Source organism: Chamaea fasciata, unplaced genomic scaffold (genome assembly GCF_029207755.1).
Source record: "Chamaea fasciata isolate MVZ Bird 193981 ecotype frontalis unplaced genomic scaffold, bChaFas1.0.hap1 SCAF_24, whole genome shotgun sequence".
Lineage (NCBI taxonomy): Eukaryota > Metazoa > Chordata > Aves > Passeriformes > Sylviidae > Chamaea > Chamaea fasciata.
The window spans coordinates 5,417,275-5,429,601 of record NW_027094109.1 but is presented as its reverse complement, the minus strand read 5'-3'; the positions used below and the strand labels follow the sequence as shown (position 1 = coordinate 5,429,601).

The window sequence follows — 12,327 nt, the reverse complement described above, 5'->3', positions numbered from 1 at the left end:
AGCTGTCTCCAGCCCTGAAGCACAGGCTCCACACACAGACCCCGGGATTCTGCCCCTGCATCAGACCTCACACGTCCCAAATGCAGTTTCCGGATGGAAATCCCCCCTCCCTGGCACTGAGCAGCGTTTGCAGTGGGCCAAGTTCCTCCAGGTGCCTTTTCTGTGTCTGTCAGCCTCCCCAAATCCTGCTCAGCATCACACAATCCTGAGCAGCTCTGGGCCCCAGCCTTGCAGGCGGATGTGAACGTCGTAGGATGCATCCAGGGAGGGTAACAGAGCAGGTGTCAGGGAGCAGAGCTGTCCTGGGAGGGGCTGGATCCATCCAGCCTGGAGAAAAGGAGGCTGAGGAACAACCTCAGGCTCTCAGCTGCTCCCTGAGGAGGGGATGTGGAGAGAATGCTGAGCTGCTCCGGTGACACGGCACACGGGGATGGCTCAAAGCTGTGTCAGACTGGACATCACAAAGCATTTCTGTACCGAGAGGGTGGTCGAAGCTTCCCAGGGAGGTGGTCAGTGCCCCAAGCCTGGCAGTGTTTGAATAATGTCCTTCAATAACTTCTGTGCTGTCCTGAAGTGGTCAGGCAGATGGACAGAGTGATCTTTGCAGGTCCTTTCTCAGTGAATTCTTCTTCTGCACATTTGGAAAGGCAGATTTGGAAGCTCTGTTGGGCCCTTTGACCTGAAATGGTCTGAGGAGCATCAGAGCTGAGAATGTGTGAAAAAATGTAAAGCCCTTTCTGCTGAATTTCCTTTTTTTCCCGCTGATTCTGTTTTAGGTGTGCACTTACATTTTAAAATTCCACGTTTGTTTCGGCAATCTTTGCTCCCCCAGTTCATGCCTGTCCCTCCCTGTGCCCTACTCCATCTCAGGCTGGAGGATTGGTACCTGTCTGACATTTGGGGACCAGGAATCACCCCTGGAACCTCCGCGGAGTTCCCGTGACTAACCAAGGCCCATCCCAAAGCTGTGGAATCAGCAACAGCCCCAGAGCTTTCTGAACACACAGAGTGGACACAGACAGCTCAAAACAGAGCCTGGCCATGAAAAGAAAAAAGAAAAAAAGACTGGAAGGATGAAAGGAACAAAGTTGTGTCGTTCTTTCCCTTTTTTTTAGGCAGGTTTTACAAGTCAAGCTGCCTCATCCCGGTGAAAAGTTACTTTTGTTCCGTGTCAAGCAGCGATGACTGTGCTGCGGAGGGAACTGAAGATCTCTGTGCAGGAATGAATGCTTGTCCTTCACTGCTGATGAGATTCCTCCGAGGAGTGACATTTTGGGATGACGCTGCTGGCTCGGGCTGCCATGGAGAAGAAGGGAGCTGTTGCTGCTCTATTTATCCCCTGCACAAGTTCTGGCAGTGAGTAACTGATGGCTCGGGTTAGTCAGACATCCACCCTTTCAGTGATTGATGGGTACGTGAGGGAGCCTTCCAGAATCCTCTTTGAATAGCAAGTGGTGTCATCCCGAGCTGCCACTTGCCAAATTTCACTCCTCTTTCACCTTTTCTTCGCATCCAAACTCGGCGTGTGGAAAGTGACCTTTTTTTTTTCCCCTCCCCTACAGAACGTTACCTAATGCTCCTTCTCAGTCACGTCGCTCTAAACGAAGTTTTTTAGCCTTAAAGCCTTTGCTTCCTGCCCACTTTCAAGCCTCAGCCCGGCGCAAAAGCGAATTATTAAATCAGATTTTGCCGCTGGGGGGGAAGAGAAAAACCTCGGCAGAAACCCCACCACAAAGCCGGAAAGTTCAGGTGGCAAAAAAAAAAAAACCCAAACCAAACCAAACCAAACCAAACCAAAAAAAAAAAAACAACGCCACGGCTTAAAAACGCCGCGAGAAGAACTGCACCCACAAAAAAACATCCTCTGCAGGGCAGCTTTCGGCGGCCTCTGATGGGTTTTGCTCCGCTCCAAGGAAAGGGATTTAAACTCCTCCCAAAGCCCGGCGCTGAGCAGATTTTTGCGGGACGTGGAGCGCACATGCCCTCGTGTGGTCGCTGCTCCTGCAGCTGGGAGAACCCCAAAGGCGGTGGCAGACGGCGGGATTTATAAAATTCCTTCTTTATTATATAAATATTTATTCATAAATGTATATATTTGTTTATAAAATAACTGCCGGCGCACTCAGATCGCTGCCCCAGTCCAACGGGCAGCTCAAGGCGTCGGAGCGCACACTTGGCTGCCAAAATGCGGCTTTACACACCTAAATTCCAGCGTCTGACAAGTCTTCCCCCTCATTCTCCTGTTTTTCAGTGCCTAAAAGGTGCTTAATAGCTGCCAAAAACAAAGAAATAAATAAGGAGACCGAGAATACAAGATGAAAAGTGGACAGACTTTTTTTGCTTGATCTGCACTAATTACTTCATTGGAAACTCCAGATGTTGTGAGTGCCCAGCCCTGACCTCTCTCCTGTAACAGGATTTTGCTTTTCAGGAGGAATTGTTGCCCACTCGATGCTGTTTTCAAAACAATTGGAAGGTTATTTATTTTTTTAAAGGGATTTCTCCTTTCAGGGCTTTATTTGCACCACATCCTGGCGGAGGAACAGCCACTGAGACACTGCAGAGCCCGAGCCACAGCGCCTGGGACGTTTAGGAAGTGACAGCTGCAATATTTCAGTGTTTGCAGCAGTCAGCAACAGCTCAGAGATCTAAAAACTTCTCCCTGCCTATTTGGGCAGAGCAGATTCATGGCAATGCCTGCACTCAGTTCTGCTCTTGTTTTAAAGCACCCTTATGCCAAACTCTTTGTTTCCTCCTAGTCTATTAATCGGTTTTTCTTTTAATTTTCCTGTTGGTTTAATATTTATTTATGTGCAACGGAGAACTGCAAACTTTTAGGCAACTAAAACACGTTTTAGGGGCTTCATAGCCTTGTTCTGCTCTCCTGGAGCCAGAAAATCACCTGCAGGAATAAAGGGGTGACATATTTGGGCTCCTGCCTGGTTGCTTGGTCATTCCCCCTCCACTTCTAGGTCTCTGCCCCTTCCAGCAGAACGAGGGAGAGAATTGGAGGAGTGAAAAATAAGAAAATTCATGGGTTGAGATAAAGAAGTTTAATAGGCACGGTGAAAATTGCACACACAAGCAAAGCCAACCGAGGGGTTCATCCCCCACTTCCCACTGCTCAGCATCTCCAGGAAAGCAGAGCTCCATCACACATTACAGGGAACTTTTAGCACCTTTGAGGAGGGGCAGGGCTATAAATAAATAAGGCTTTGGGATTGTCCTTCAGTCTCAAGGCATATCTTCGGTACAAAAAGGAATCCAGGGTATCAACAAGCCATTCCTGGGGCAAAGGGGGGCTTGGTGCAAAGCCAAATCTGTACATTCATTTTCGGTCTGGGTTTTTAAAAACCCCCATCCTTCCAGAAAAGAGAAGAATAAGGGGACAATGCACAACCAGGACAAACAGCACACACACCATTATGAAACAGGTGCAAGTAAACTCGCGTTGATATTCAAAATCCGAACTCCAGTGGGGCTTTTTCTGGGGTCCGTTTCCTCAATATCCATAAATCTCGTTGTCCACCCAGGTGGACTCCTTGCTCCTGCCCACACGGTCCCCGCAGAGCTCGTAGATGTCGTTGGTGACAAAGCCGCTCTCTGTGCTGGCCAGTGTCCCCAGGCCACTGCTGGGGGTGTCCCTGGGGCTCTCCAGCCCCTCCCGGGCACGGAAGGAGGAATTCTTTGTGCCAGGCCTGGCCCCAGCCAGGTCAGCTTCGGATTGTTTGTTGATCACCCTGTAAATGTCCAGCTTGGGGCTGTCCCTCCTGGGCTGTGGCAGCCAGGCACTGTCACCCTTGGGGGTCACGTCCCCCAGCTCCCGTCTCCTGAGGAGGGCAGGGAAAAAAGGGAAAAGCCATAAAATGCACGGGGGAAAACACAAACCAGCAGCAGAACTCTGTCATTGTGGGACATGAAAGAAGGATCAGAGATTCCAAATATTTCAGAAGGCAAAGAGCATTAAAAAAAGGCTTTGTTGTCTAATTCTGATTGCTTTCTATAAGGTGTTCCCATACAGACTTAACATGATGGGTCAATAGGAATATTCACCCTTTAATCCCATTGGTTAAACCAGAAAAGCACCACCTGGAGAAAGATTGTCTGGAGGAAGGAGAGTTGTTTGCCAGGATTGTTTTGAGGAGAAGCTTTCTTGAGAAATTTTTCCTTGGGAGAAAGTCAGCAGCTGCCAGCAGGATAAAAATCTCTCAGACCCAGAAATATCAGGCCCACAGAACTCCGGCAGGAATTTGGTGATGAGCTTTGAGCAAAGCTGGGCTCAGGACACTCCTAATCCTGGCCTAATTCCAGGCTGCACTCCTGGAAAATCCTGTGGCAGCACCTGCTGAGGGACACTCTGGGCTGCCAGCTCAGGTGCCGGGGCAGCAAAACTTCTCCTGACACTCCCAAAATTCCGCCCCTGTGCTGTGCACACAGAGAAAACAAGGAGAGGACGTTGGTGACCATTATTTGCTCCAAATTGTTTTTCTCTTTTATTCCCATTGCTGCTTTTTTTTGCTTTTGACGGGGAACTTCTGATAATTCAAAGCTTTAATAAGAAAAGTTCAACGGTTAAAACATCAAAATTGTAATCCTGGGGACAGTATTTCCTGCCTGCCATGTCTGTGAATGCAAGAAAAGGATATAATGTGATTTACTTGGAATTTTACTTCACAATTAACTCAGCCTGGAGCATGCACACCACTTCTTCAGCGTTTCTTTGGCCGCAAACACTCCCGCCCAGAGCTTTTTTCAGGATGGTGAAATCAGCTGTAAAGGGGATGAGGTGTCACTGGTGATTTAGAGCACAGAAATGTCACTCACCTCTTGACGAACAGCCAAAAGCAGGAGATGCCTGTGATGGCCACGAGGAGCAGCAGCACGGGAATGCTGGAAATGAGGATGTAGGCAAGGCTCTGAACAGGCTCTGGGGGTGAAAATCAATCAGGGTCGCAAGAAGAAATGGTGAGTTTTTCACCGTTAATCACAGATGCACAAACAAACCATGCACAGTTCAGCCACCCAGAAGTGGTTTTAAAAAAGTGGCTTTTCCACACCCAAAATACTTTGGATTTTGAGCGTTTTTACCGCCAGGCCAACCTCCTTCTTTTGTCTTGGGAAATACCTGAGGGAATTTTTTTTGTTTTCTGTATTCAGTCTTCCACATTTTGAGTCAAAGCGCTGAAATGAGTTTTTGAGAGCACGGCTCACCTTTGGCTCCCACAGCTGTTCCGTTGGCGCCTTTCCTGCGGCGCTCCTCTGGGAATTTTGGCTTCCAGGCCTCTGTTGCCACAGCTGGAAAGAAGCAGCTTCATTAATACTGCAGATTTTTTTTTTAAATTATAAAATGATAAATAATAATTTATAATAACAGTGTTGTTTCTTTTATCTATTAAAAAATGTATTGATGATGATGATATATTAGAAATAAATATAAAATTAATAATAAATAAAATTAAAAATTTAAAAATAATCAGCAAGGCTGAGAGGAGATTGAAGAGGCTGAGAGCTGCAAAGAGTGTGTGAGGTGCACTGGGACTCTTGTATTTCAATCCCTGCAGCATCACCAAACTCTGCATCAAGAATTTCCCTGCAGGATGGAGCATGGGAAAGTGCCAACTGCAGGGGAGCTTCTTGCTCAGGGTGTTTTCTGGGTGTCCTTGACAATGAATGTCAGAGTATTTCCACTGGAAGTCAGCAATTGTTAAAAAAAAATCCCAAAAAAATGTGTCGGACTCACCTCTTCGGGAATTGTCTGTTGGAGCTTTTGTTGGCTTCTCTGAGAGAAAAGAGAAATGCAGAATCTCCTCGTGAGTGAAACGCACAATTTCCAACCTGAGCCCTCAAACCCTCCATAAAACCCCCCAGGGAATTTATATAAACCACAAACAGCTACAGATAGGACACACTGGGATATTCTCTTTTTCCCTATTTGTTGCATCAGTTTACAGCTTTCCCTGTTGCTGTTGGACATGAAAGGCTCCAAATATTTCAGAAGGCAAAGAGCACAGAAAAAAGGCTTTACTGTGTAATTCTTACTGCCTTTTATAAGGTGTTCCCATGCAGATTTAACGTGGTTGGTGAATAGGAACGACACCAGAGAAACAGCAAAACACCACCTGGGGAAAGATTGTTTGGAGGAAGGAGAGTTGTTTGCCGGGATTGTTTTGAGGAGAAGCTTTCTTGAGAAATTTTTCGTTGGGAAAAAGTCAGCAGCTGCCAGCAGGCTAAAAATCTCTCAGACCCAAATTTCCCTGTCCCCCCAGTGAAGCTGAGGAAGGTTTTTGTATCAGCCACTGCTCTCCTCACTCCTTCTCCTGGAAATACTGAAATGTTTAAACCCCCGGTATTACCCAGGGAATATTTGCAGATGAAGTTGTTCTTCATGTTGCATCTGTCGTCGTTCCACTGGAACATGTAGGGGCCTCCCACTCCCGGGGGTGCAGAGGGTTGGTGGTACAGCACCACGCACACCTCACCCCCGCAGGACGGCTCGTCCACGTACCAATTCCTGGGGAAAACACCCAAAAAACACGGCTCAGGGCACGCCCAGCAGCTTGGAGGGGGGAAAAGCAGAGTTCACGGGGTTATGGCACCATCCCACCCTTCCACTGGGGAAAACGGGAGTGATAAATGCAATTCTTTGTTCTTTTAATTCGCATTTTTCAGATTCTGCAAGAGGGGTGTTTGACAAATACCGATGAGCAAAGGGCTGAGCTCCTCACAATCGACCTGCCCTCCTTCCTGTCCCAGTCAGCATCACCAAAAGATCTCAGCTAGTACAATGTAACAGATTTTTATAAGTATTTTTTAATAAATTTAATTTTATATACGTTATTTTAAAATATATAATCCATATGATTTATATAAGATGTATTTAATATATATTTAATTATATATAGTATAGATATATAGAGAAATATAATGTATATAATATAATATATAAAAATATATATAATAGATATTTAATTTAGTATATATTATAGCTATTTAATTTTATATATATATTATATTTATATATGATTTAATTTTTTAAAAAAAATAATTTATTTTCTAAATGTTGTGGCAATGTTAGGAATGAACATGGAGACCATGGAACAAGCCAGAAACAAGGATTCAGTTCTGGTCCCTGGCTACATCTCTAAGCATTGCGGGTTTAGAATTCACTATTTTCTTGTAGACAAAATTCCTTCTTGAACATTAAAGCAGCTCAAAAGGAGCTGCCATTGTGTAGAGAAAGTCCAAGCTCTCCTCCTCTTGCAGAGGTTTCTCCACACAGTTTCAGACCTGTGCAAAATCATCATTTTTGCTCTCTTGCTCTCAGGGCCTGCAAAACTTTGGCACCTATTTAATGAAAAAAAAAAAAAAAAGAAGAAGAAGAATCTGAAGCAGAACCTGATTTCCTCTGCCAGAAACGCACCAGCGCAGTCTTGCAGATGATTTTTTTCTGTTGTTTGTTTTCTAAGAATAAACCTCACCACCAGACACACCTGTGCCACTTCCCCAGGCAGCGCACAGGAAGGAGCCAGCACTGAAATGTCACTGTTAGTCAGAAGATATTTTATGTAACTCAGAAAACACCTCCAAAAATCTCCTGATTTTGCCAATTATTCAATCCCCACTGATCCTGGAAGGAGATAGCACTGAAATGTCACTGTTAGTCAGAGGATATTTTATGTAATTCAGAAAACACCTCCAAAAATCTCCTGATTTTGCCAATCATTCAATCCCCACCGATCCTGGAAGGAGCAAAGTTCTGCCTGCCAAGAATTTGCTGCCAGCTGATGCACAGCCCATCAATAATTCCAGATATTCAGCGTGGCAGAACACCCATTTTTAGCAGTGTGGTTTTTTCCAGCCATTCCGATGCTTTATTCCTCCCTCACTTCCTTCCTCCCCTGGTGTTTTCCTTGGCTTTTCTCCCTCAGCACAAATAACTGTGTCTCACCAATGGAAGGCAGGAAAGCTGCGCCTGTCTCTTAGCAGCAGATTCTGCTCCCAGCTTCCCATTATCCACCCCCAATATCTGAACCACGGCAGAGACTGTGAGATATCAAAGAATGCTAAAACCGCCTTTTATCTCTTGATTTCTGAGTGGCTGAAATGCCTTATGGGCTCCTAGAGGAAAAAAAGGTCACGATTCCAAGGTGTTGTCACATATATAAGGGTGATATAAGGATGCAAATTGGTGTCAATGCTGTTGCTTTTATGATTTAATTATAACAAATCCTGTGGTTCCTTAAGACAACGAGGCAGAAATCTAAATAGGGCTGTGAAGATTCTAGTTTTCCATGCCTGCAATAGATCCTGCAGCTCGAATATTTTGCTGTCCCACAGGAAAAAGATGTAATTCCCTCAGTACAGGAGTAACATTTTTCATTTTTCAGGACATCAACTTCAGGGAATCTGCGGTGCAGGAATCTTCATTTGCAGGTCATTTGTAGCTGTTTAATCAGAGATTTTTAAGGCCACAGCACTTGTTCTTTCCCCTCCTTTTAACCCTCCAAAAATGATCAATTTATCCTAAAGCAGACCCTGATATGGAGCAACACCGAGAAGGTGATTTGTGCACCCCGGATGGGATGAACACAGAATGAACACAGTCGGTTCCTATTGAGCACTTCCCCTCCTCAGAGTTGATTAAAATGCTGAGCCGAGTCTGTCTGCTTGGGCCAAGTTCTGGTTTTTATTTCCCCTGGTCTAAAGACTCAGATTCTATTTAGGGGGGAAAAGGCATCCTGGATATTATTATTATTATTATTATTATTATTATTATTATTATTATTGTTGTTGTTGTTGTTGTTGTTGCTGTTGTTGTTACTGCTACTACTACAATAACTTCTCAGTGTTATCCCGTACTAATACATATTATTCCAAGATTTAGAAATTAAAATGCTGCTGCTATTTTTCTCCTTTATTTTCTGTCTATTTCCCATTGATATCTCAATAGCGGTCAAGAGAAGGAAATGGATTTATCCTAAAGCAACAACTTGAAATGGATTTAGGATGACTGGATTTAGGATAAATGGATTTATCCTAAAGCAACAACCAACCGATGTGGAGCGACACCAGGAGGGTGATTTGTGCACATGGATGGGATGAGACAAATGACAGCTGGGACATCGCTGCTTGGATTCATTGGCCAAAATCCTTCACTCCTACAGGCTCTGCCAGCCCCACAGCGCCAGGCACCCACCGGAATTTGGCCGAGCTGCCATCTGACCAGGAGTAGAAGCTGTGACACTCGGTGCTGTTGTCCTCCTCCTCCTTCCTCCTCCTGAGCCCGATCCAGAAGTCTCCATCGGAGGGCAGGAGGCTCTTGATGAAGGACTCGATCAGCCTCTGCTCGGCCGGGCTCTCGATGCTGACCAAATGTCCCCCGTCAGCCCTGCAGGCCAGGTGAGCCTCCTCGTAGCTGGTCCTGCGCCAGGCGTCGTGGAAATAAACGATTTTGTAGCAGGGTTTCTGCGTGCCACGCCGGCAAACCGTCTGCCCTGCGGGGAGATTTTGGTGTTCGAGTAACTTCAGGCTGTTCTTTGTACCGGCTCAACTGTTTGTAGATAAGAAGGCAACCCGCAGTCTTGGGGGTTTTTTTCAGGGTTTTCAAGGATTTGTCAAGGCTGCAAGAACGACAAGTCTAAAAATAACGAGCAAGAGGCCTGGGAAAGTGTCTCCAAGAAACGCCAAACTACACACAGCGTGGTGATGGACACTTGACCAATTAAGTGCCCTGAAAAACTCCTTCCTTTCCCAGTGTCCGCACTGAGGAGCACGAGGTGATTCCCACAGCCCCATTTCCAGCTCTGCAATGTCTCTGCCTGCCCAGGGAATGAACAAAATCTGCTTTCAGGCCCTCACAAGCCAAGGGCTGTCTCCTGCAGAAGCAGCAGAGCTTATTTTGGTTCTGAGGGGAAGATCAAAGTGAAAAGACACATCATCCAAAATGATACACTCGAGTGTTTCTGTGTTTTTGTTTTCCAGCAGAGCAGTCCCAATATTTAGACTGTGCAAACAAACAGTTTTGTTTTGCTCGGTAAATATTTCTCTTGCAGGCGCAATCTGCTAACCTACATTGTTTTTTTTACAGAAGGAAAACATTCAGCAACATTCGTGGTGTGCTCGGAGCAAATGGGATAATGCAAGGACAGGTCATTATAAACCCTGCCATGGGACATTTGCTGGCTTTGCGTTCTCTTTTTACACTCCACTGTAGGAGTGGGAGTTTAAACACCTTTCACACTGGAATTTTTCAGCAGTTAAACAGCCAGAAATGGAGTTTGCTAATACTTTACACAGGGATTACAATAGGAGCAGGATTTTTACTACCACAGCACTATTAAAAAATACATTTCTAGCATAACTTGTGTTTCTCTTGGGAATCTGACAGAGAAAAAGGCAAAGCCCCCCTTACCTCTTCTGAGGGAAATGTCCACTGCTGTTGGGAGAGGCAAAAGGAAAACACAGACAGCAGAGTTTCAGTTTCATTAAAAATCTGCGACTCTCTAGAAAACAGTCACCAAAACTGCGCCCAGGCTCTTTGCTGACACACAAACACATTTTGTCCTCATTAAAAAAAAAAAAAAAAAAAAAAAAAGGAAGAAAGTCTCTGCTGCCTTCTCAGCCAAACTTGCCATTACTTTCAGCTAAGGAGAAACTGATTGGAGTTGATTCCTGGCTGGGCTTCGGGTCCCGAGCTCAGTTCAGGACACTGAATGTGCAGCTCTGAGCAAGGCTGAAAGGATTCCTTGTATTCCTCATCCTTTATTCCTGTACTCCCCCTTCTCTCCTCCCTCGGGATCTGCCCGCTGACTCCCGCCAGCTCCCCAGGGCAGGGCGGCGGGGAAAATCAGCTGGAAAACTTGGCAAAGACCTCCAGAACAGAACCACCAACCCCAGCCTTCCCCCCCGCACCACCGCGGAGCATCCCTGCCCATGTCGCGACAGCCAGCGACATCCCGACCCTGCCAGCCACAGAGGCGAGGCTGGCGGGGCCGGAGGGATGTCTCCGGGATAGGAGGATCCCCAAACAATCTCCCAGCGATCCCGAGCGATCCCGAGCCCCTCTTACCGCTGAGCAGCCGCGCCCCCGCCGCGCAGCCCAGCGCGGCCGCGCACAGCGCCGCTGCCGCCAGCATCGCCCCGCCGGGCCCGGGACAGCTCCTCCTTCCCTCCTTCTTCCCTTCCTTCCCTGCCTCTTTCACTCCCCTTTCTCCTCCTCCTCCTCCTCCTCCTCCTCAGCCCCGGCCCGGCGGAGGAGGCAGCGCGGCGGGGCTGAGCGCTCTGCTCCGGCTGCTGCTCCCGGGATCGCGCCCCGAACCCGGCATCCCCCTGCCGGTGTCCCCATCCCACCCCCTTTATATCCCCATCCCACCCCCCGCCCACCGGGAGCCACCCACGGGCGGATCCACCCCCGGATTTTATTTTTTTTATTTTTTTTTTTTTTTATTTTTTTTCTGAAAGGCTCTTCCTTCGCTTTCCCACATCTGGATTTGCCTGGGAAGAAGCGGGATGACCTTTATTGTTTCCTGCCGGCCAAGCCAAACACCGACCTATTTTATCCATCCCGACTCCAGTTTTTTAACTCTGAACATTTTGATTTGGAAAGCGTCACCTCAAGGATCACCAAACCCAACTTTAAGTGGAGAAAAAAATTAAAAAATCCCGGGGTTGACTCCAAAATCTCGGCGTTTTTAGCGCACGATGCTAAAATCCCTGCGGGGAAGGGAAAGTCAGGCCGGGAATTCTGCTTGGCACAGGGATAAAGCCCTTTCCTGGTGCCTCGCACCTGTTTCCTGCAGCTCGGGATCCCCATCCAGCTCCAAGAGGTTTTTCCAGGTCTCAGAACAGCAAAGTGAATCTGCCCAGGCAGAAAATAACTTTTATAACAGGAGATCGATGGTTTTATAGAAGATTTAAAACCTTGAGCCACTCTCAGGAGGTCAAGTGGAGACGCTGCTGGTGAAATTGATATTTTAAAGGGAGGGAAATCCTTTGAAAAGCCAGGGAAACAGCCCCGGCTCCAGGAGTCAGGAATTCCAGAGGGAAGCATTGGGAAGCTGCGGGCTCTGGGTGTGTGTCACGTCTGTGAAACAGGAACAGGCTCTGGTGTTTCCTGGCTTCTTCAGAGAAATCAAAATACTTCTACAACCACGCTGTTCCCTGGCTTTCTGAATCCCAGCCAGAATTAAAGCAGAATTAAAAACTTCTGAAAAAAATGGTGAAGCTTCCGTTTCCTTCTCTCGACCACTGCTGAGGAATAAATGGGAAATATACAGAAAAACAAAGGAGAAAAGGGTAGAAAAATAGCAGCAGCCTTTTAATTTCTGA

The 12,327-nt window shown here is 46.6% G+C and overlaps 1 protein-coding gene across 2 annotated transcripts; it reads right to left on the bottom strand.

Moving 5' to 3' along the window:
- Positions 1 to 3,038: 3,038 nt before the first annotated feature.
- LAYN (layilin) lies at positions 3,039 to 11,333 on the bottom strand. 2 transcript variants are annotated; one of them, XM_066203390.1, is made up of 8 exons: positions 11,069 to 11,333; positions 10,412 to 10,435; positions 9,197 to 9,494; positions 6,354 to 6,511; positions 5,741 to 5,779; positions 5,212 to 5,295; positions 4,825 to 4,927; positions 3,039 to 3,830 (listed from the first exon to the last, which is right to left on the bottom strand). In XM_066203390.1, exons 1-8 carry the CDS (start codon positions 11,133 to 11,135, stop codon positions 3,503 to 3,505), a joined length of 1,101 nt encoding a protein of 366 aa, XP_066059487.1. In that variant the 5' UTR covers positions 11,136 to 11,333; the 3' UTR covers positions 3,039 to 3,502. The 2 variants fall into 2 exon arrangements, with proteins under 2 accessions (XP_066059487.1, XP_066059488.1); XM_066203391.1 differs by lacking the exon at positions 10,412 to 10,435.
- Between the last annotated feature and the right edge of the window lie 994 nt (positions 11,334 to 12,327).

Coding starts and splice junctions, on each gene's coding strand:
- LAYN (XM_066203390.1), bottom strand. CDS start 11,135: ATGCTGGCGGCAGCGGCGCTGTGCGCGGCCGCGCTGGGCTGCGCGGCG. Junction 10,436..11,068: donor GGGGGCGCGGCTGCTCAGCG/GTAAGAGGGGCT, acceptor CTCTCCCAACAG/CAGTGGACATTTCCCTCAGA. Junction 4,928..5,211: donor AACAGCTGTGGGAGCCAAAG/GTGAGCCGTGCT, acceptor TTTCACCCCCAG/AGCCTGTTCAGAGCCTTGCC.